Source organism: Sturnus vulgaris, chromosome 13 (genome assembly GCF_052056855.1).
Source record: "Sturnus vulgaris isolate bStuVul1 chromosome 13, bStuVul1.hap1, whole genome shotgun sequence".
Taxonomy (NCBI): Eukaryota; Metazoa; Chordata; class Aves; order Passeriformes; family Sturnidae; genus Sturnus; species Sturnus vulgaris.
Genome location: NC_142255.1, coordinates 19,363,657 through 19,387,804, shown reverse-complemented (window position 1 = coordinate 19,387,804; position 24,148 = coordinate 19,363,657). Strand labels below are relative to the sequence as shown.

At 46.0% G+C, this 24,148-nt stretch overlaps 2 protein-coding genes across 4 annotated transcripts in view; one reads left to right on the top strand and one right to left on the bottom strand.

The window, feature by feature from the left end:
* The first annotated feature begins 82 nt into the window (after window positions 1–82).
* On the top strand, window positions 83–18,096 carry AAGAB (alpha and gamma adaptin binding protein). Its single transcript, XM_014874598.2, has 10 exons — window positions 83–194; window positions 5,133–5,323; window positions 5,833–5,929; window positions 6,536–6,625; window positions 9,070–9,153; window positions 13,664–13,746; window positions 14,138–14,231; window positions 14,877–14,981; window positions 15,336–15,385; window positions 15,979–18,096. Exons 1-10 carry the CDS (start codon window positions 119–121, stop codon window positions 16,054–16,056), a joined length of 948 nt encoding a protein of 315 aa, XP_014730084.1. The 5' UTR covers window positions 83–118; the 3' UTR covers window positions 16,057–18,096.
* A 1,599-nt stretch (window positions 18,097–19,695) lies between these two features.
* Window positions 19,696–24,148, bottom strand: part of SMAD3 (SMAD family member 3) — a 70,973-nt gene continuing 66,520 nt past the window's right edge. For all 3 annotated transcript variants that reach the window (XM_014874596.2, XM_014874595.2, XM_088172706.1), the window contains exon 9: window positions 19,696–23,943. In XM_014874596.2, the coding sequence (XP_014730082.1) occupies window positions 23,820–23,943 (124 nt within the window). In that variant the 3' untranslated portion in view covers window positions 19,696–23,819. The remainder of the gene's footprint in view (window positions 23,944–24,148) is intronic.

Sequence of the window (24,148 nt, the reverse complement as noted above, 5' to 3'; positions counted from 1 at the left end):
TCCAGAGGGGGCCGAGCCCGCGCTCCTCCCGGTCCCTCCCGGCTCCTCCCCCGGCTGCCCCCCCTCCCCTCCCCGGGCGGTGGTAGCGGCGCGGCGGAAGGGGCGCGGCGCGGGCGCCATGGCGGCGGCAGCGCGGCCGCTGGCGCTGCTCACCAGCTGTGCCGCGGGCTTCGCGCCCGAGGAGCTCGTCAAACGTGAGTCGGGGCCGCCGCGGCGCCCAGGCGGGCGGAACCAGGGGCCGTGGCCTGCTCGTCCCCGCGGGACTCGGGCTGGCAGCTGTTCCCTTCAGCCCCGGCCCTCAGGGGGGCTGTTTTCCCCTCAGAATCCCAGTTCTTCCCTCAGGGTCGGTGCCATCCCCTCACGATCTCAGCTTTCCATTCAGGGTCGCTGCCATCCCCTCATTATCTCAGTTTTCCCCTCAGGGTCGCTGCCATCCCGTCATTATCTCAGTTCTCCCCTCAGGGTCGCTGCCGTCCCCTCACGATCCCAGTTTCCCCCTCACGATCCCAATTTTCCCTCTCAGGGTCGCCGCCGTCCCCTCACGATCCCAGTTTCCCCCTCACGATCCCAATTTTCCCTCTCAGGGTCGCCGCCGTCCCCTCACGATCCCAATTTTCCCTCTCAGGGTCGCCGCCGTCCCCTCACGATCCCAATTTTCCCTCTCAGGGTCGCCGCCGTCCCCTCACGATCCCAATTTTCCCTCTCAGGGTCGCCGCCGTCCCCTCACGATCCCAATTTTCCCTCTCAGGGTCGCCGCCGTCCCCTCACGATCCCAATTTTCCCTCTCAGGGTCGCTGCAATCCCCTCACGGTCTCAATTTTCCCCTCTCGGTCTCAGTTTTCCCCTCAGGTTTCTCATTTTTCCCGTCAAGGTCGCAGTTCTCCCCTCAGGGCAGCCACGCTGCCCCCGATCCCTTGCAGAGGATGTCAGGAGCCTCCTTTAGTGCTTTAGAGAAATAATTCACCCGTTTCTCAATGCGGAAGGACTACAAGGGAAAAATTCTAAAAATTCTGTCTATTCTGTAGCTGGTAGAATTGCAGATTACACTTCATACCGACTACACAAAATTCATTGAGTAGGAAGTGGTTTTCCTGGGAACCAGTTGCCATTTTTATAGCTCAAAAGGAGAACACAAGAATAAGATCTGATAGCAGAGGAAAACACGGTGTGATTCTGGGTAGTTTTAAAATCTGAGGATTCCAGGAAGAAGCTGTTCAGATCTTGGTGGCTTCCCCCATGTTAGGACAGCTCAGGCTTTTAGGAAATTCATGAACAGTTTTCTGTGCACACTGAGATGTCGAACTTAACTCCCTCATCTCTTTTCTGGATTTGTTTTTAATCTCTTTCTGAGCAATTCTTACTTAGGACCCCTCACCAAGCCCTGTGCTTGGTGGGGAATTGGCTCCCTCATTAAAGGGAGCCTCCCTCCCTCATTAAAGGGCATTTTGAACCAAAAATAACAGTACAAGATCTGCAAAGGCTCCTGTAAAAGCAGCTGCATGACACTGAATTATTTAAAAATTCCACACCTAAAAATATTACTGTTATCAGTATATTTTTGAGGAAGGTATAAGCAAATGGGAAGGAATTATTCAAGGTTCCTCTAGGTTTCCCCTTTGATTATATTGCCTAGTGGAATGAAACAGGTAGAAAAGGTAGGTGAGCTAAAAGCTGTTTAATCTGAGAAAATCTTAAAATTTAAACTCAGATTTTTTTAAACTAGTACTCACTTTGAAATGTCTCAGCTTCCACTGCTCCCAGTACCAAAACTGGAGTCCTGTCTGTGTGTCCTCTGACTGGGTTACCTTAAAATCCCCCTGAAAGAAATAAAATAATTTGTTAAAATAAATACCACAAGCATTTTAAGTCCCTGCTTTGTGTAAGAAGTGAAATGAAATCAGATGCAGCAGATTGTAAAGCACTCGAGGACACCCTGGCAGGGCTGGGGCAGCAGTGGGAAGGGTTTGGTGGGATGTCAGAACTTCCCAGGCCAATTTCAAGACTTTTTCCTGGGTTTTCCTCCTGTTAAATGGAAAACGGCTTGAGGGTGAGAAGCAGCTGATGCTACATTTGCTAGATAAATCTTTATATTTGTCCAGGTTTCTGCAGGGTGCTCTGAATGCTTTAATTCATGGCACACTGTGGTAAAACAAAGCTATTTAAAGTGCTCAACATAGATCTGCCTGTTATTATTGTGATATATTTATCACAAAACAGCAAGTGAGACTGGTGCAGTTTTCTTACTGCCTGATGTGATTGTTCTTCCTTTTCTTTTGGGATTTTTACCACTCCCCTCCTCCACCTCAGTGTATTTGGGTTCTCTTTACTCCTCGGTGTAATTTCAGGAGTATTTTTAATGGTTTATTCCACCAGGTGGCTCTCAAGGCCCAGAATGTGGCAACTACTCAGTGTACCTGACAACTCTGAGGATTTGGGTGAATTTAGGGCATTATGTTCTTAAAACATTCATTCAGTCTGAAAAACACTGCTAAGAGTGGTCAATACCTTAATCTCTTTGGGGGAAAAAAAACTTCAAAAAGAAGTTGTAATAATTAAAAAAATTTTTATTAGACACACAATGTGCTAGAAGTGCAGGGAAATTACTGCAAAAGAGCTACACCTGCCTCTCTGATTATTGAACTCTTCTGAAAAGTTTTTTCTGGTCTTCAACTCCCCTTTTTCAAAAGTATTTGCACTTTCAGAAGATTTAGTAAGATTCAGCATTAAAAATGGGGAAGGGATGTGAGATTTTATAATATTGGCATGTCCTCTCTTGTGTTCAAAATCGTTACTTAATTTATCTTGTCTGTATGATAAAATACAAAATTAGAAGTTGATATTTAAGTCAGTAAAACGAGCGAACATTTTTGTAAACAGCTGAAAATTTCCAAAAATATTGGTCATAACTATTGTCTGCTTATTAAAATTTATAAAAATGATAAAAATTCTTATGAGTGAAGAAACCAGTGACAGAATGCCTGGAAGTAATGAAACCTTTTCCTCATGGCAAACCACTGCCACCTTCAATGGCTGAGCAGTTCCATATTAAAAACTCACTCAGAACTCACTCCTAGGGGCTCAGCTGGACAAGCCACCTCCTTTTGCCATCTTAATTTCCTAGGAGTTGATTCTGATCAATAATACCAGATTATTCTAGCTGAATTTCCTGCTTTCATTAAAATCCACGCTGTCTAGGAAAGAAATTTCTGGAATGCTGGTGTGATAAATACAACCCTTCAAACCAATTCCTGCATCAAATGAGAACTCAGTTTGAGTTGCAGTGTATATTTCTTTTGTAGTCTCTGCTTGTTTGCTCTAAAGACCAAAATCGAATTGTTCCAAGTGAATTTTTTGGGAGGGAACTCCTGACAAACTGCTCGGTTTCCTGCCGGGAGTGATCAGGAATGTTGTGCAGTGATTTCTTACAACCCCACAGCCTGAGACACCGACAAGTCTGAATCCTTTCACCAAGTTCCTGAAACCCTTTGAGTTCAGTGTGCAACATCCATTTTTACTGGGGGAGAAATTTCACAGAAAATCGGCAAAATCTCGGCTTGAAGGATGGGTAATTAACAGCACAATGGGATGAAAGAAAACCCCTTAAAATCCAGGAACCAGTGGCAGGTAATAGGAAATAGGACATGGCCTCATTCTAGCAGAGAATTGAGACCTAAATTTGTCCATGAACTCTTCTGAAAAAATATCCCTTAGAAAGCAACTGCACATTTTCTGGGTTTCAGTAATTTCTGAGGACCCTTTTATTTGTAGCTTCTTTGTGGCATGGACCTGTAATTCTGTTAGCTCAGACTGATTTTAATTTAGTTACTTATTTTAAACTGTCAGAACACTGATAAAGGCAAATTTATTCCATAATCAAAACAAAACCTCTGAGAAGACAAAGCTCAGAATCCAGGTTGGTTTGGTGGTGACTCAGGATCTTTGTCCCCCAGCTCCAAAGTGAGCTGGGTAATTTTAGCATGGAATATCATCTGATTAAAAACCAATTAACTCTGAAAAATAATTGCTATCCAAAATAAAATAAAACTTGAACCTGGAAAAATCACTTAGATGTGGCATTTCTTATTTTAAGAAACCCAGAGAGGAGACTCCTGTTTCATCCTCTCAAATAGGAAATGGCTACAGGTTTCTGTTTCCAAGGTCACATTTCTCCCTCAGATTCCATCTCCTCCTCAGGGCTGCAAATAATCCTGGTTTACAGCTGCCTGTGCCCTGTGCTCATTCACCAGATCTATTTCTCAGCTTTGCAGTTCAGTTGTAAAAATCACTGCAGCCTTGGCAGGGAGGTTTTCCTGTCTTTTTACTAATAAGATACAGATAAATTCAAATTCATCTCCAGACTATTTGGGGAACAGCCTGTTCCAGCAGCTCCAGGAACTCACTCTCAGTACCTTAAAATACAAATCCTTGAAAAGCCATGTACTTTATTCTTTAACTCTTGTGCTGCCCAAGGCAATTCTGGATGACTCAGTCCATTTTATAAATAATTGACCTGTGTTCCAAAGTGGCCACGATTTCATCCAGCCTAAACAAGATATCCTGGCCTTTCCCCCAGGGAATAATGGGATGCTCTGCTTCCAGCTCCAATTCAGCTCCAGGAGTGTTCCTGGTGAGGTTCCTGCCTTGAAGGGCAGAGCACTGGATTTTAATGGTTGAGCTCCTACATGGAATTTAATGGGAATTACAACTGAATTGTAGGAGCTGGGTTTTATTTTCTCATTAGTTACCTTCAGGTTTTGGTCACAGTTAAACAGATCTTTACATCTCAATGAGCATGCAAGGGTTGGAATGAAGTTTAGGTTTTCTCTCCATCCATCCTGTTTACAGGTACTAAGTTCAAGCTTAGTATTTAAAAAGGCATTTCCAGGAAAACAAAAGGCTTTCTGCATCTTCTGGGCCATATTTTTTATTGAAAACTAGGAAATAAACTCTTTTGAAAGCTAAGCAATAAAATCTGGGACAGAGTAACAAATTGAGTTGAATTTTTAAAGATCTCAGTTATATACTGGTTTATTATAGTAAAGATGGATCTGCATTGGCACTATGCTTTTGTAGACAAATTATTTTCTTGATACTGGTTTTACCCTCCTCCTCATCCATTTTGTCTCCTGCAGGTATCACAGGAAAAGATGACCTTACTGTGGGTGCAATAACAAATGGAAGAGTGAATTTCTACCCCTGGACGATAGATAACAAATATTATTCTGCAGATATCCACCTCTGTGTGGTCCCAAACACATTCCACGTGACTGGAGAGATTGCTGAGGCTGTGCAGGCATTTGTGGTGTACTTTGACAGCACAACAGTAAGGCTCCTCTGCTTCCTTCTCCTGCTTTCTGTCTCATGTAGCTGCCTTATCACAGAACCAGAAATCAGATTCTCCATCCATCCCCTTCAGGCTGTTCTATTCATTGGCAGAAGCTCAATATTAAATACTAAATATTACATTTCCCTACTAACATAGCAGCAGTTTCCTTCTTGCTGCTCTCCTCCTGCTGCAAGAGGGGTTTTCAGGAGTCATTATGCCACCATGGTAAATCCAGCTCATCATCTCCAGCTTTATTCCTACCTGATGCTGCTTCTTAAAGGCTCCTTTAGGACAGACAGAATTTAGGGAGCTAAATATTAAATTCAGTGCATTTTACCCAAAATAGTTTCTACTAAACCAGCAGCAGTAAAAAGTGGTTTAACAGAAACCAGAAAGGCTGAGACAAAAAAAACCACCTATTTCTTCATAGAATTCAATTCTAATACTATTAAAAACTAAAGTCCTGTAGGATTTATTCCAAAGAATACTTTTCTTTTCCCCTGTAGAAAACTGGACTGGAGGGTGTCTCTGAATGGCTTCCCCTGACAGAAGAGTGGCTGCCAGAAGTGATGATCCTGGTTTGTGACAGAGTGTCTGAGAATGGTAGGGGACACAAAGAGCTCCCATCCTCACATCAGAATTGACTTTCCAATTCCATCAACAATTGCTCCTCAGTCTGGGCAGCTGATAGAGCCCAGCCAGGTGACTCTGGGGAGCAGGAGCTCAATCCTTCAGTGGGATGTGGTTAAAACTGAATCAGAATTTCAGCAGATTGCTCAGTCACCTCTGTGTCCTGCCACTGCATTCCTGCTGCTGCATGGGCATGATCCTGCTGAAAAATGGGGAGGACTTGCTTGCTGAATTCCATTTTTTTGACACACACCTTTGCTGTGGTCCTGGACAGCAGCAAGCTGGGAGGTGCAGATGTGTCCCTGCAGCTTAATTCAGTGTCCAACCCAGAGTTAACAGAAGGCTTCATTCCCACTGTACCCTCAGCAAAACCATTTGATTCTATCCCTCAATTCCAAGGAGGAGTTTATTTGTGGAATCCAAGTGAATGGAGGATCCATACCAGCTGCTATACACTTTCCCATACACTCCAGAGCAAGCAAACAACTTTGAGGGAATAAACCACAGCTAAATATCCTGATAAACCTTCTGATACCTCAAATCTGCACCTTTAATACCCATTTTTATCTCCCAATTTAGGTGTAAACAGACAGAAAGCTCAAGAATGGTGCATCAAGCATGGCTTTGAGCTGGTAGAGCTCAGCCCTGAGGAGCTGCCTGATGAAGATGGTAGGTGTGCTGCTTCTCTTGCCATTTCCAGAATGAAACTGTGCCCCAAAATATCTTCTAAATAAAGTCATGCCCCTTGCAATTGTTGATGTGCCACATGATTACAGCATGGAATGCTCCCAGTTGGTGGGGCTTAGTGTCAGCTATAAAAGGTCAGGATGAGGAGGAGGTTATTTCCTCTGAGAAATTCCATTTGTCCCCTCCCAAATCCAGCTGCTGTTTATGCAGCACCTACGTAAAAATAATATCTGCTCCTTTTTCTGGCACTGCCCTTGGACTGTATTGATACATCAGAAGTTTATATTCCACTTGGAAAAAATCGATCTGAAGAAACATTTTTCTGCACGAAGGCAGAAAAATTCTGGTTTTAAAAAGACTTTAAAAACTACTTCATACTATCTTGGTACAAACAGTGACACGATAGGCTGAAAATGGCAGGTTGTTAAAAACATTTCAGAGCAACACAAGCTGTTACACAGGAAATAAACCAGTTTCAGAATCACTGGCTGCCCAACATTTATAACTTGAAAAAAAAAATAAAAAAACCCAGAAAGAAGAGTCAGAAGTGTGATGTTCCACTCTTGAAAAGTGACTGTGCATTTCCTGAGAGCCTTATCAGCATCAGCCTTATCTCCTCACTTGAGAGAGAGCATTTACACCTTACCTCTCTGGAATCAAATGAGAAAACTGAGTGCATTTGCAGGCTGGAGAGGAATTAGTCACTAACATTTGCTTTGGTTTAGATTCTCCAAGCACATTGCAGTCACCAAAAATAATTCATTATAAAATACTCACCTAGAACACATCCCACCCCCTTTCCCCCTTGGAAGGCCTACTAAAATTGGATCTTGAGTAGCTGAGAAGTCTCCCTCTCTCCCCACCATGCCTTTAAAATGTTTCCATTTTTTTTTTTTTTTATTCAAGAAGGGAGATTCACAGATTTGATTCCCAGAAACTGGGAAATTCAGAAGTGAACACGCCTTAGACCAAACAAATACTAAGTGCTTTAAAAATAGTAACCTTAACTCAAGTTATTTTTCTATTAAATAATTGTTGTAAAAAAACAAGCTCTTTACCATTTAACTAACAGGAATAATAACAACCCAGGATGTTAATTTTTGGAATATTGGGATACATGTTCTTTCCTTACTGTTTAATCTGGTAAGTTGATTCACTGTGACTCATGCAGAGGAGGAACTGTGTTCCAGTGAGTAACTTATTTACCCCACAAACATTCTGGGTGAGTTACAAAAAGCACAACAGATGCTGTAAACACACTGGGCCAATCTCTGCTCGAAATTCTGACATTTCAGGCAGCTCTTCTCAAAATAAGCTGCAACTTTTGTTTTGATTCATTATCAGTTGTTTGCCCAGTCAGGACAGGAGCTCTAAACTGAGACTCTTGATAACGACTCTGATATCAAACCAAACAGCAGAATCACAAAGGGCAAAAAAAATCTGATTTCAATTCAATTCTAAAGACAGTTTTAATTACTGCACGTGTCCCTGAGTCACTGGAGTTTGATTTCTGAACAATCACGTTTTTGTATCCAAAGGATTGTTTGGGTTTTTTTTTCCTTTTGTCAACCTGCACAAACATGGGAAGTTGACTAAACTGAGGAAATGGGAAAACTGACTTGGTCTAAAGCAGTGTCAGATCTATTCAGTAAATAAATTAAAATCTGAATAATGCTTTCCCTGGGCTTTCAAATTCCTATAATTGCCAGGATTACTGGAATTTTCAGAGATAGATATTATGGGGACAGCATTCAATATTTCCATTTATACATCCTTTTAAAATGGTTGTCTCGAGTTCTTTACTTTGTACCAGAAAGAAAAGTAATTCTAATATAAATTTTCTAATAAATTTCTATGCTATACAGCATTGTAAGAGATTTTGAGGTAAAAGATTCAAGTTCCTTGTCTGTTACTATAAAATTTACTCAGATGTTACTTAATGCATGCCTCCTACTATTTAACAAAAACAATTTAGATACCTGCAAAATACAGTTCATTATCCCTGAAAGCTCAGCCCAAGAAGCAAGGCATTAATTTTCATTTTCATTGCCTCCATGAATCAAAGGTGAAAAATCTGTGCTTTGTACCAGGAGCAGAATTTCTAATGATTGTGAGAAGATAGGCCAGGCCTTCACCTCTGGGGGCATGCCATGGTGTTCAGAGTTACTGTGAGCAGTTGGTTTTTACAGTTACTTTTAGGATATTTCACAGTTACTTTTAGGATAGGAGTTGTTACAATTACTCTTTGGGAGTTTTTAGAGTTACTCTTTAGGATAGGAGTTGTTACAATTACTCTTTAGGACTTTTCACAGTTACTCTTGAGAGATTTCACAGTTACTCTTTAGGACTTTTCACAGTTACTCTTAGGGGGCTTTTACAATTACTTTTTGGGAGTTTTCACAGTTACTCTCTGTGTTTTTGTGCAGATGATTTCCCTGAATCCACGGGAGTGAAGCGCATTGTGCAGGCCCTCAATGCCAACGTCTGGTCCAACGTGGTCATGAAGGGTGGTAGGTGGCCCTGGGGGTTATCAGAAATTAAAATTGAGCAGCTGGATCAGCACAGACACAGCTGGAGCACCCTGGGACCTTTCCCAGGGAACAGGAGGGCTCAGGCATTGCTTTCATCCTGCCTTGGTGTCCTGATGCACTCACAGGCAGTGGGTGAGATTTCACACAGAATCCTGGGCTGCTTTGGGTTGGGAGGGACCTTAAAACTCAGCTTATCCTCATCCAACCTGGCCTTGGACACTTCCAGCCACAACTTCTCTGTGCCAGGGCCTCACCACCATCACAGGAAAGGATTTCTGTGTAAAACTTCTTCCTGTTCCCTCTCTACTTTAACTTGCACTCGATAATTTGAGTTAAATATTCCATTAATTCTCCCAAATTTGTTCCACCAAACTCTAATAGGAAATAGGTTGTAATTATCAGCTTGATACATGATTCAGCTTACAAGTAAAAGTTCAATTCCACATTTGTTGTAGGGTTTTTTTTGTTTTGTTTTAATTTTTGGGCTAGGGATGAGAATAGTAAGTGCAGAGATGAGATTTGGCAAAGGAACATTTAAGGACTGTTTTTGCTGCAGAAAACCCCACTTGAGTACAGAAACCACAGAATTTTTTGACAACAGTGCAAAAAATGGGCAACCAAATGATTTTCTGAGAAAGCTGATTATCAGGTAGAATTAGAATTTTGGAAAAATCATTTTAGACTCATCAGAAAAAGAAATTCTTTGGTTACAAGTGTAGATCCTTCAACTTGAAAACCCTTAATTACCTTTCTAATCACACAAACTGCTGCAGAAAATGTAGGAAGATGAAACTTTTAAGGAGTGCTTGGCCTGAAATTTTTTATTCATAAAGCCTCATCCCACCACCAACCTTGCAACACCTCTCTGCTCCCTGCTGTGGCTTCTCCCTTCCTACAACAACTGTGGAATGATTTAAAGCACTGAGAGGCTGCTGTTCATTTCTATGTCTGCTTGCTGGGACTCAGTAAAACCAGGATGAGAATTATTCAACTCCATTTTTTTAATGCAGCTTTTTGATGATTTCTCATTCCCCATCAGAATTGAGGTGAAGGTGGGCTCTGATTCAGTGTAACCATTGCAGAGAACCAGGTGACCTTGGCAGATGGTGTCAGCTTATCTCACTTGTGCTAAAAATGGATTTTTAACAACATATTTCCTGTATTTGGCAGATGCCACCTTAGAGAACAGCAGAATTTAGTCACATGCTCAGTTCTTCACAGGGGGAAATTCCTGCACATCACTGGTGTGTTCTGTAAAGGTCAGACTCCTTGAAAAATCCAGATTTTCTCTCTCCACAGCCCCACACAGCACTGCTGCACCACCACAAACCCCTCAGGAAGTGAGCTATATTTGGAAGGTGTTACAGCCTGACTGTGCCTTCAAAAGGAAATCATTGAGCTCATTTTGCTTAAAATAAAACTTTTTACAACCTGTAACACTTCTTTTGTTTTCAGCTTCCTCCAGATCCTACAAACTGGCTGCCATGTAAATCCACCTTTAGCTTTTCCACTGAATGACCTGCAGTTCCTGCCTGCTGGAGAACCATGCAGGGAAAGTTATCACAGAGTTCCAGCAGTAAATGTGGAATAGCAAATACTTCTAGCACTGCAAGGTGTAGCCTTAATTCAAAACCCTGTTTTCATGACAATTTAAATTAACAGACAGAGCAGGAATAACTTTTTTTTTCAAGCACAAACATCAGACCCATATTATTTTATCACATTAAGCTCCAACACATTTTTTCTCAAGCTGCAGGTTTTTTCACACACCTATTAATTAAAATATTCAGATTTTTTTCTCTCACCATTAAATACATTGTTCTCACAGAAATCCATCAAAACAATTATTAAATGGAACACAGTTGAATTAGAAACAAGTTGACACCAAGTAAGCAACCCCACGTGCTTGTGAGTAAATAGAGCAGCATTATCTCTACTCAAAGCCAAACAGTCTTACCTGGGAGTCTCCCAGGAACAAATCCTTTCTGGAGCTGCTGTAAAGTTGGTGTCTCCAGGCCTTGGAGCTCCCTTCAGTCTCTGGAAGTTTTCTTGTGCAGGAGAACATGAGGAGTTCTCCAGGTAACACATTTCCCTCCCCACAGAGGTATTAAACTGCTGTTACCTCTTCTGTTCCTGGAAGAGCCTCTGTGGCAAAAAGAGAAATAATTTCCAACCCTGTGGAAGAAGCTGCTGGGCTTCTTTCCTGCTTAAATCCCAGCTTGAGTGATCCCAGGTGAAGCTCCTTACCTCAGGTGGGGCCAGGAATGAGCCTGGCTCTGATCACAGCCAATTAACCTGATTTAGGGGGGCCATTTGAACAAATTGTGAATTTTGATGTGTTAATTCCAATTTTATATGTAAGGATCAGTATGTGTCAGCTGGAGACAGGAGGAATAACAGGTAAAGGCAGTGGAAAACACTTGGCTATGAAACAGGAGTCTGGAAATGCTGAATCCATGTTCAGAGAATCATGAGTGATTCCTGTGAAACTACACAGAGCACGGGCTCATAGAATCTGGAATGGTTTGGGTGGGAAGGGACCCCACATCCCATCCCATTGCACTCCTGCAGAGACACCTCCCACTGTCCCAGGCTGTTCCCAGCCCCAGTGTCCAACCTGGCCTGGGACACTTCCAGGGGTGCAGGGACAGCCACAGCTGCTCTGGGCTCCATCGTAGCCACTGGCTCCTCCAAGAAGTGGGATGAGCTAATTTTTGGCTTTGCTGCCTTCAGAACACTGTGTAAGGCATCACCCACTTCCTGAATTGCACCCAGAAGTTGAAATAACTTTTACATCCAATAAAAGGAGTTTATAGGAAGGGTTTTTCAAGGGTGTGCCTGCAACCAAGTGCTGTGTCTGCCTCCTCCCTAACCACGGATCCAGGGACAAATTGCTGCTGCACATTCCAGGTTTTCCAGAAAGGAATGACATTTGTAATAATTCTGACCGAGGTTCTGTAGTGTTGGGAGGAGGGAATATGGAGCCACTGCCATTTTTCTGCACAGGACAAACTCTAATCCCAGCTAGGAAGGAGGTCCATGATGAGATCACTGCATCCCCTCCTCTGCCAGTGTGGGAATGTTCTCTCTCCAGGACATTCTGCACTGCAGTGTCCAGCCTTGCTTGGGATGACTCAGAAATTGGCTCCATGTCCATCTTCACAGCTTCCCCAAAGCCAGCTCTCTGCTCAGCCCCATGAAACCTGGGGAAGCTGCTTTGCTTTGGGATGCAAACCCCAAACTTTTATCCTGCATTTCCTGTTCATTGACCCGATGGGCTCCACGGGCAGCTGAACGTTTTCCAGGGAATTCCTTCAGCTCCACTGCTTGACTTCTTCCCACCCCTTTGGCCAGGGATCTGTTGAAGCAGAAAAAGGGGATAAAGCAGAGCAAGGGGCCCCAAATACCTGCCAGGGATGGGGCAGAAGAGATCAGCTTCAGGAACAGGGAATGGGGGCTCAGGAATTCTCATGGAGATGTGTTGATGTGAGCTCAGTTACACATCCAACCCCTCAAAATGAGAAATGGCAAGGAAATTTGGACAGAGCATCCAAATGACATCACCTCAACAGTTGAGTCTAGAGCTTAGTCATGAGAGTAATAATTTAGAACATACTTCTTTTAAAAAGTAATATTAAATCTTTCTTCTGGCAGAAGTCATTGTTTCCTGGCTATTTCTGGTACAATAAGTTCACATTATTTCAGTTTTAGTTGACTAAAATACAAAGGTTTGCAGAAAAATCTCCTGAGTGTCTTGTGTAACTGCAAATATTTACTACTCAATGCAAGGCCAGTTTGTATTGAGTAGTAAGCTGACTTAGAAAAACCTGACAGTAAAAAACACCTCATCATGTCACCCATTATGCACATACTTTTATATAAAACAGGTTTTAAAATACAGCCAGTTTAAATTAAAAATACTGCACCACATTTATTATCTTAGCTGACTGTTTAGGTTTGAAATCACTTTTTAGTTTGAGTTTTAAACCAGCATTGAGCTACACCCCAGGCCAGTAGTGAGGAGAGCCCAGGGCACCTTGCAGTGAGAAGAAACCCTGGATTTGATGGATGAATCCACCCAGGAATTCTGAATTAGATATTTAACAATTTTCTTTGCCATTATTGTCTTGCTCAGTGCTGCTTCCCATGGAGGTGAAACCTGGGCACCAGGAGCAGCAAATTCTGCTGCTGCATTTTCCAGCTGCCTCGTTTGGAATTTCCCAGCTCAGATCCTAACAGAGCAGAGGCTTCCAACAAGCTTTGAAAAGATGCCACATCTCCTGTGGCTCACACATCTCTTCCCTGAGGGCACATTTAGCAGCAAACATTGCAAACACAGTTTAAAGCTTAGAGATGATGTGAAATTTCTGTTTAAAATCTATTTTCAAGTTCACTGGCACAGTTTTCCATGGTGCTGTGAAATTCTCCCTCTCTCACCTGGCCAGTGCCAGTACTTGCAGTAATTTTGCACTTTTTGCTTTGTTTGCAGACAGGACCCAGGGCTTTGGTCTCCTCAGCACCTTGGCAGGAGCAAACAGGAGCCGTGGCTGTGAAGAGACCCTGGAGACAGAAGTAAACAATAATTCCAGAAATTCCTGGTTCCTGCTCTGCTCAGGCCCTCCCTGCATCCATGGGGGGGTGGCTGGGACCTCCCCACTGTGCCACAGAGCCAAAGGAAAGAGCACTAAAAGCTTCACTCAAGATGGGTTTGATTATATCCAAATTATCCCTTTTTGGGCAAAACAAAACCTGTCATTTCATGGTGTTAATTGAAAAAACCCAACAAATCCATCCTGGAATCCCTTCATGCAGCACCAGTTTCCAGTGTTGCAGAAGTGGCTTTTCATGGCACAGGTTCTGAGATAAAGTGCAAGGTTTGGAAGGAAAAGCAGGAAGCACCTGATTTGCTGCTGATGTTTTTTCATGCATTACTGGCTACTGAAATATCTTTGTTTCCTGACAGTCCAACCCATCCCCAGGAGACAGGGAAGAATCCCAGTCAGATGGAGGAGAGGATGGAGCTGGCACAAACAGCCTGGAGCCTGACAGTGCTGCAGGTGAGCTCCACACCTGGCAGGGACAGAGCCCCTGGCTCCTGCTCGGGGAAAAGTGGGGCACAAAGGCACTGCAGAGCCAAGAGAATCCTCAAATCATGGCAGCATTGCAGGAGTTGGGACTTCCTGAGCAGCTGTGTGTGAGAGCTGAAGGTTTGCTGTGCTCTCAGCACTCTTTGGTTCACTCTGTGGCTGTTTCATTCTGGGATCAGCAAGAAATCTTAAATACTGGATGAGCTCACACGTGATGTATCATACAATCATGGAATCTGGAATATTTTGGGTTGGAAGGGACCTTAAAGCTCATCCAGTCCCACCCCTTCCATGGGCAGGGACACCTTCCACTGTCCCAGGCTGCTCCCAGCCCCATCCAACCTGGCCTTGGACACTTCCAGGGGTCCAGGGACAGCCCCAGCTTCTCTGGGCACCCTGTGCCAGGGCCTGCCCACCCTCCCAGGGAAGGATTTCTTCCATAAAATTAATCACCACTGTAACAATGCCATGATTTGTCTGTCTGAGCAATCAGTAAATTAAATATTTCTTTCTCTTCTCTGACACTGGAATTTGCAAATGGGATTTGCAGCTGTTAAAATATTGGTTTTCTGCTGAGAGCCAGAATCCTTTCTCTTCAGCCAAGCTGTATTTCAGATCCCATGCTGGAAATGGACATCCAGGAGCTGGCCAGCCTGACCACGAGGGATGGGGACCTGGAGAACTTCGAAAGGCTCTTCTCAAAGCTGAAAGAAATGAAAGGTAACCCACCAGGAGAGCTGGACCTGAGCTCTGGCACCTCCTCCAGGGGCTCAGAGGGGAACTGTGAAATTCCTGTTCTCCTGCCTCAAGTCCTTCAGAAGTAGCTGCTCTTTTGATACATTTGCCCTTCATCTTGATAACGCTCTTGAAAGCAGCAGATGTTGCTCTGGGAATCCCCAAATCAGGTGCAGGAGGTGCCTGGGAGTCCCCAAACCCAGGTGCAGGAAGTGTTTCTGGAATTCCCAAATCCAGGCACAGGAGGTGTTTCTGGAATCCCCAAATCCAGGCACAGGAGGTGTTTCTGTCCCTGCTCACTCCTGAGCTTCTCATCCCAAATGCTCTCGTTCCCCACAGACAAAGCTGCCACGCTGCCTCACGAGCAGAGGAAGCTGCACGCAGAGAAGGTGAGTGTTGGGAATTGGGGTGGAAATCAATAAAATGAGGGGTTTTTTTTCTTTCCAAGCCACAGTTCCTGCTCCTGGAGAGTTCCTGGATTAAGAGTAGTGAGAACAAACCACACAGTCCTAGGGAAGACTTGCCAGGTATCTCCCAAAAATTGAATAACCTGAAAGTTTGAAATATCATAAAAGCATAAAATCTTGGAATGGTTTGGGTTGGAAGGACCCTAAAGATCATCTCATTCCACCCCAGTGCCATAAAAAAAAAAGACTTTGCCCTTTCTGAATTCTGAGCTGAAAGCCCTGCAGTCACTAGGGGTGTTTGCCAGCTTCCACAAGTCAATGGAAAAGTCTGGATCTCTGGAAAATGTAATGCTGCCTTAAACAGCACAGGTTTTGTATCACAGGTGCCTCCCATGACCTGAATCATTGCCTCTGTGTTCCTGAAATTCCTTAGCCTCAGAGAGGATGTGTTGCCCTTACAGACCTGGCTGCCAGATTCAGCTGCTGCTCAGTTTCTATTCTTTGGATGGGAAGTGTCAAATCTTCAGTCACTTGATGGGAATTTTCTCCCTTTCCCATCTTTTCTGCCATTGTAGGTGGCCAAAGCCTTCTGGATGGCGATTGGAGGAGACAGGGATGAGATTGAAGGTCTCTCCTCGGATGAAGAAAACTGAATTCCTCTGGAGCTGGGAGTGCCAGAGCAATCCTAAAGGAATGATCCTTCCCTGAGTTAGTGTTCATTGCCAAAAACCCCATTTAGCTGTAGCTGCTTCCCTTGGTGACAGCATTCCCCATGTTCCACATTCCACAACATCTCCTGGCTCCAGAGGCTGTGTCTGACTGTCCTTTCTCCTCTCTCAGGGGACTTTGGAAGGTGACACGTGTGTGGTTCAAGGAAATAGTGATGAGTTTACATTTTTCAAATGAACATTTTTATGATTTCCTCTCTGGGGTTTAAATAAACAAATGTGCTCCCAGTTCTCTCTGCACACAGGGCTGGGGCTTGGGAAGTGATTCCTGAATTCCAAACTCCATTTTTCAGCTCTAGGGCTCTTCTCTGGGTTGGTTTTATGGAGCTTTCCCCAGCTGGAGCTGCCCGGATTTGGAGGGGCCATGAGGAGGAAATTCCTGAGCTGTGCCCTGTGGGGGATGCTGTGCCAGGCCTGGGAGCTGCCAAGTGCCAAAGCCATTCCAAGGGCATGGATTCTCTTTGGGTTTTGCCTGTGCAAGGATGAGGGCCTTCCCTGCAATGTCAGGTGTTGTCCACACTCCTGGATTCCCCTTAGAAACTGAATTTGGGATGAAAAGCCAGATTGCTGCTGCTGCTCCAGGGTGGAATTCCCTGCCCAAACCTTCTGCAAGGCCTGGCAGAATGCACAGAGCTGCCCTGGGGAGCTCTGTCCTCAATTCCCAGCTGGGATCCCAAACCCCTCAGTGCTCCTGTGTGTCCCCCAGGCACGGGGCTCAGGAGGAATTCCCTTTTCCTGGATCGAGGCCACATCACTTCCACACCAGAGCCTCTGGAATTCCAGACATGGCAGGAAGGAGAGGAGACAGGGAAGATGCCACCCTGGCTCCTCCTCTGCTGCAGGCACAGGCAATGGATCAGTGGGAAGAGAGGATCCAACAGATTCCCATATGGAAGAGTCTGGCCCCAAGAACTTTTCCTTATCCGTCTGAAAATCCACCCTGTTAAGCACCCTCAGTTAGGAATTTCAAAATTTAACTTCTCCAATGTCCCCTAAATTCCCAAGTCTCAGGAAATGGGTTTCTATCAATTATTGGATGGCTTTACATTCTGCAGGCACTTGCACAGTGCTCCTTGAATTCCCTTTTTCATGATGAAGCACAAGTGAATGTAAATCATTTCTTGGAATGCTGGGAATCATTTCCTGGGCCCAAACTGCAGCATGCAAGGACAAGAACTGAAGCCTGACTGGCACTTTGGGAATTGTTCCTCAGCTGAAGCCTGAGCAGGAGCTCCCCCACGGTGAAACACTTGGTTTGGGAGAAAATTCTGGAATACAGAGACATCCAAGGAAACACCTGCCAGGGAAACCTTCCCAGGGAGCTGCTGGGCCTTGTGGGACTCTGCCTTCTCCCATTCTCCACATCATCCTCCCAGCACTGGGAATGGAACACACACCTGAAGGTGCCTCATTCCAAGCAGGGAATGGTTCCCATGTTGGCTTCTTGTAGTTGAAGATTCTCTCTGCCCTTTCAAAGTCTTTGTTGTGCAATGGTGACAAATGGCCAAAGTGCCAAGGGAATAGAGTGGAGGCAGTGAAGAAAACAACAGATTGGGACACTTTGTAAACCCATTCTTTAGACATGTGATAGAGATGTGACTTCTTAAATTTAACTAGTTTAAATTTAATTAGATCATATAAATTTAAATCCAGTGCTTTGCTGCCTTTTTATGAGGTAGCAGCAGCTCCCATACTCAGAACTCTTTCTATCATGATTTATTGTAAATATGGGTCTTGTTTCTAGGGACATAAATCATGGAGGCAGGAAGTGTGGCTGGAGACACTGGGAAATAATTTAATGATCCTTTGAGGTTGTTGTGTTGTGGTTTTACTTTGCTGGTGGTTAATTTTTTTGTGGATTGTTTGGGGTTTTTCTGAAGAGACCCTTTGGTTTTGGCTACAGAATTTCTTTACAAAAGAAGAAGTTACAGAAATGAATAAAAGGGGCATTAGTGGAAAAGCAAAGCTGTGTCTGTCACTCAGTTTCTCTTTGTGTAGCAGCAACAAAAGAATTCCCAGTTGGTTTCCAGAATCCCAGAGTGGTTTGGGTTGGAAGTGCCCTTAAAGGGCCGGGACAGCTCCAGGTCTGACATCCTTGTCCCAGGTGGGAGCTCCAGTTCAGAGCTGCTTGCTGCTGGAGCATTGCCAGTCCTGGGCTGGATTCCCAGTCCTGGGCTGCCATTCCCAGTCCTGGGCTGGATTCCCAGTCCTGGGTTGCCATTCCCAGTCCTGGGCTACCATTCCCAGTCCTGGGCTGCCATTCCCAGTCCTGGGCTGCCATTCCCAGTGTTCCTGGCCAGGCCAGGCTGCAGCTGAAGCTCTGGGATGGCAAAACTTCCCTGCCACTGCCCCAGCCCCATCACCCAGCTCTGGCCTGAGCCACATTCCAGGCAGTGGCAGCTCCTCTTCATTTTGGCTGAGGCTTTGAGATTTTGAATCCCTCCCATTGCCGATTCCAGTGGGATTGGGACACTGGATGCAGGTGACAACAGCAGCCCCCAGCTCTGCACTGCAGCCTGCTCGAGTTCTGGCAAGCCCAGCACGAAGCCTGGACGAGACCCTTCATTACCACATGGCTGGAAACCCGAGTGGAAAAAGTGTTCTCGTAAATCCTGTCAGGAAAAACAACCCAAGAGCAGAGAATTCCAGTGAAACCCTCAGGGGGCCGTGAGGAGTTCACAGCGCGGATCGCGGTGTGCCTTGGCTCCTCCTGAGAGCGCCTGGAATGCCAGGATTTGTCACTGTCCCCTGGGATGGCACCTGCCCAGCCCAGCCCAGCCCAGCCCAGCCCTCATCCCTGCAGAGAGCCGCAATTCCAGCCCGGGGGCTCACCAGGGAAACTTCTCCACCAGGAGCGCAGCGCAGCCACGGGACGGCTCCTCGGGGAGGGGGGATCTCTGTTCCTGAAGGATTTTCTCCAGGATTTACTGGCTGGACTCGTGTCCGCAGCGCGGCTGGGACACCGCAGGAATTCGGGGTCTGCTCATGGCGGGACACTGCAGGCTGAGCAGTGAATGCTCTGAGAACAGCTCCCCAATCCCCTGGGCTGATAACAGAGCTCCCCAGTCCCCTGGGCTGGTAACAGCTCCCCACTCCCCTGGGCTGGTAACAGAGCTCCCCAATCCCCTGAGCTGGTAACAGCTCCCCAATCCCCTGGGCTGGTAACAGAGCTCCCCAATCCCCTGGGCTGGTAACAGCTCCCCAGTTCCCAGCCATGGTGGAATTGCAGTGGCAGTTTGAACACGTGAATGCTCAGCTGTGTCTGACTTCTCCAGCCACTGGACAGTAAATCCTTGGAGCACAAAACTCCCCTTTACTCACCCGTGAGTCCCATTAGATAAAAGAACTAAATGCAATTTTACAATTATTTTTAATATATTTGGCTTCAAATTCTTGAACAGAACTGTCCCAGCTGTAAACAGAACGAGGGCCTTACCTGTCACTGAGCTCGTGTGTGCTTTACTGGGAAGGACCTTCATTCAATCACCTGCCATGGCAACGCCCCAAACTGTCAATCTGTGCCCTTAAATCCATTCCTCCTACAGCCTGATTTGCTCACGAGCCTCAGTTTTCAAATCAAAGTTTATTAAAATGTCAAAAACAGACCTTAACAGTTTCACATGGAAAGGGGAGGGTGTACATGGGACAGGCCTGGAGTAACAAATGCAAGGGAAAGCAGGAGGAGGCACAGCTGGGCAGGGATGGACAACCAGGGGAGAGAGGAACTGCAAACCCAGCACAAAAACAGCTCCTGTGGATCCACCAGGGACACAGCTGGGTGTCCCAGCACACACAAACAGCTCCTGTGGATCCACCAGGGACACAGCTGGGTGTCCCAGCACAGACTGCAGGGCTGCAGCCAGGAGAGGAACCCACCTGGAGCAAAGAGCAACGAGTTCTGGAGGGGCAGAAGATGACCCAGGCAGCTCTGGAGGAACAGGTTTTGGTGTTTCAAGCTTCATCAAGCCCCAAGGAGCACAAAGGGCTCACCTGGGACCCTGGCTTGGCTCCCGAGGGCTCGTGGGACTTTGTGCTCAGCTCTGCTCTCACATCACAAACTCCTCATTTCCAGCAATCATCAGCAAGGAGCAGATGGAAGGTTTAATACTCTGAGTCCTTAACTACTCCTTCTGCTAAAAATTAAATATTGGATTCATCTGAATATTGGAGAAAGACACATAAAATACAAAAGCAGGTACATAGTAACAAACATCGAACTTCTCAACCACACTGCTCGGGCCTGGTTCTCATCCCAGCTTAGCCCAGCCACGAAATTCCACCCTCCTGCCTCTGCAGTGCCCCAGAGAACCGGGAGGGCTCCTGGGTGCTGTGATGTGGCTGGAGTCCTTCCCTGGGCTGGCCTCTTCCTGCTGTTCCACTTGGGAAGCAGCTCAAGGCACAGGGGTCAGCACTTGCTGCTCGAGATGAGTCCTGAACATCCCTCACCCCACGGAGGATCCTGCAGGTGCAGCTGTGCTGACCCAAGGGGGAGGAAACTGGGAATAACTCAGGGCCTCCCTCAGCCTTTTCCTGGCAGCCAGAGCTCCAGGGAAATGCCTTTTGATGGGATTTCTCCATCTTTGTGCATGTGCACCCTGATTGCTGGAGATTAAATCAAATGGACAGCACTGGATTACTCCTAAGACAAGCTTAACACAAAATACAACCTGCAGTTCAATGCATTAACAATAAACAGATCAGCACAGCCTGGGAAAGCACTGGGTGTCCTCTGCCACACCAAGGGAGGAGTCAAAGCTCCTGCTACTGACTCTGGAGGAACAAAAACGGGTGAAATCCTGGTGAAAGGAGCCCAGCCTGCCATGAAATGAGAGAATATTCCAGCCTGGAGCTGCAGTCTGAGCCAGGGCACGGCTGCTGCCATCCCTTTGAGCTCCACACCAAAGCTGCTTTAACCAAGTTCTAGGAGAAATGAGACAAAGCCTCCTGTGCCCTCAGGGCCCTGCTGCTCCAGCAATCCCAGTCCCTGCTCCCTGTCCTTGGTGGCCACAGGAACAGAATTCACTCCCAGCTGCAGCTGAGAGCACTCAGGGCAGGGTGGGCACAACATCCCTGGGCTCAGCCCAGCCCAGCCTCACCCCCTCCCTGGTCCAGGGCCTTCCCAAGGTGACTCCAGGACCCACAGAGCTTTTATGCATCAGTGAGCAGCAAACAAAGGGGAGAGAGGAAATTAATGCTGGAGTGGAGATAATCTCCCCTTTATCTCACTGCACTGCTGGGCCAGCTCACATTTTCCACTGGAAGTCATTTTACTTAAGGGATGATGAGGGGAGATTAACCAAAGTTTTTATGCATCATCTGAATCCTGGGTTTCAAAAGGCCTCAATTAATAATGGTCAGCAATTAATTATCCTTTAGCAAGGAGCTGTAGCTCTGGTTCCCAGTGGAAATCCAGGTTGGACTCTGTGCAAATTTCATATTAAAGTTGGGATTTCTTCCCATTTGTGGCCTCTGGACCAGGCTGGGCTCCTGCTCACACCATCACCTGTAATCCCTGCCTCTGGAATTTCAGATGTCATTTTTATGGTTCATGCAGGAGGCACCAGAGTCCAATTTCCTTTGTGATTATGAGGACAACAACAACATTTGTCACCAAAATAAGCAAGTAAGACACTCATGGAGGAAACCCAGGGCCATTTTACAGAGCAGAGTTTTCCCCTCTCATTTAAACAGCCAAAAGTGAAATATTTCTACAAAATTCAGGATAGATTTTTCTTTGCAGCTATGCTAGAAACCTGTATTTGAACCAATGCTGAACCAATCCATGGTGACAACAGACCTGCTCTGTAAATGGCACCAAAAAAATCTCATTTTACACAGATCTGCAGTCAGAGGAGGAACTCAGATCAGACACATTGTAAAATTCCACAAATCAAACACCCTGCACAGAACAGCTCCAGTCCAGACTCAGGCAGAGGATCTTCCAGGAGCATCCACCACTCAGATTCTTCCCAAACATTTGCATTTCAGATTTCAAACAAGGCAATTCCTTGTTTCTGGAAGGAAAACTCCCCACACCATCCCTTCCTCTGCATTCCAAGCAGCTGCAGTGGCCTCTGGATCTGTTCTGGTGGCATCTGCTCCCCTCAGCTCCAGGAGTGCTGGGGTCTGGCAAACCAAGAGAGGCTGGCAGAGGTCTCAGAGGAACGAGCAGCTGGAAAAGGAGGTGCATGGAAATTCCTGGTGGGTGTTTGATCCAATCAGTTCCCCCAGTGGATCAGGGCACTCCCACAGAGGTTTGCAGGTCTAAAGCTTTATCAAAACCATCCTCAAGTCCTTCCCAGTCAGTCCTTCCCACAGCCACATCCAGCTGGTTTGTCTTTCATAGATTAAAAAAAAAAAACAAGAAAAAAAAAAGATTTCCATAGGAAACTGATTATCACTTTCTCCCCTCCCCCTCTAATATTTTGGCACAAATGCATAAGATATTCACTGCAGATATAAAGAAACAGATAATTGGACAGCACTGACAAAGTTATGAGACTTATTTGGCAAATATGAACCATAAAAACAAGTGCTAAGGGTTTTTTTCCAGTTGTGGAATTTGTTTGCCACGACAGTTGCTGCAGGGATAAAAAATATTAAACAGTCTGGAGCATGTATGTTTAAAAGGAACATTTTATAATACAAGTAAATACACACTCTGCCGATTTCTCCAGGCAAAAACACATCTTAGAGCATTTTCATCAGCTGGAACAAGTTTCACACAGAGGCTTGGTTGTGTCTCAGATGTCCTGGCTGCTGCACAGGATCCCCCTGCAGGGCTGCTCCACAGCCAGGCCTGCACATTCCATCCCTGGGCACGGGAGAGGCAGGGACTGGGCAAAGCCAGCCCAGAGAGTGCAGAGAGCAGAGCCTGAACTGCTCCAGGCACGGCTCCCCACGGGACAATCATCCCTCTGGGAGCAGCTCCAGTCAAAAATCACTGCAGCAACACCACAAAGAGCCTCAAACTTGGCCTTTTGCTCCTGAATCCAGGCTGATCCATGGGGGCATCATCCCTCAGGCACCAGGCAAAGCTCTGCCTCCTTGCTGGAAGTCCTGGGGGGATGAATTCTTTTGTGTGTTTGAGAAGCCTCCTTCCCCCGTGCTGCTGCAGTGCAGTGTGGATCAGCTGGGTGGTGAAGGAATGAGCAGGAGCCATCCCAGGAGCCATCCTGGAGTTCCACAAACTCTGCTGTTCCCATCCTGGAGTTCCACAAACTCTGCTGTTCCCATCCTGGAGTCCTCTGGGCTCTGCTGTTCCCATCCTGGAGTCCTCTGGGCTCTGCTGTTCCCATCCTGGGCTCTGCTGTTCCTGGCAGTTGTGTGAGGGAAGGGGAGGTTTCCTTGGAGCTGGGATGGCTCCTGTGCACTCACACAGCCCAGAGCCAGGCTGGCACTGCCTGCTCTCCACTGAAACAAGTCCAGCTCTTCATCCTCACCAACTCCTGCTCCAAATTCCAACTGCAGCCCCAGAGCATCCTGACCAAAGTGCCGACAGTTTCAGTGGAAGTGGCTTAAATGGGTATTTAAAAACAACAACAAAACAAAGAAAACCCACTTCTTTTTTTGTTTTCAAAGCAGATTTTTTTTCTCATTGCTTGAGTAACTGGGGAGTTGTTTACTATGCCTTTGCTAAGGGTGTTCCAGAGTCTCTGTTGCCCCAGGGGCCCCCAGGAGGAGTTTCCTTAGGAGACGCTGGAGCAGCGGATGCTGGGGGAGCCCATCTGTGTGAGGACCTTGTCCAGCCACTGCAGGGGCCCGTTGAGGTGCAGCTCAATCCAGCAGGGAGTGCTGGTCACAGTCTGCCTCCTGCCAGGGGAGAGAGCACACAACACCCGTGTGACCCACAGGACTCACAAATGTCCGAGACTGCCCAGCTCCTGAGCGTGCCTTGCTGCTCACACAACCATCCTGCCCAGAGGAATGTCTCTCCTCTGGAGCAGCCTCTGGCCTGCTCTGCTGATTTCTTATAAAAACCCACCTTGTCCCTTCAGATTTGTCATGATCCCACAGG

What these genes read in the sequence shown, in the direction of transcription:
- AAGAB (XM_014874598.2), top strand. Translation starts at nt 119, where the DNA reads ATGGCGGCGGCAGCGCGGCCGCTGGCGCTGCTCACCAGCTGTGCCGCG. An exon ending in GCCCGAGGAGCTCGTCAAAC is followed by an intron (nt 195 to 5,132) that starts GTGAGTCGGGGC and finishes TGTCTCCTGCAG; the next exon opens with GTATCACAGGAAAAGATGAC. An exon ending in GGAGCCTGACAGTGCTGCAG is followed by an intron (nt 14,232 to 14,876) that starts GTGAGCTCCACA and finishes GCTGTATTTCAG; the next exon opens with ATCCCATGCTGGAAATGGAC.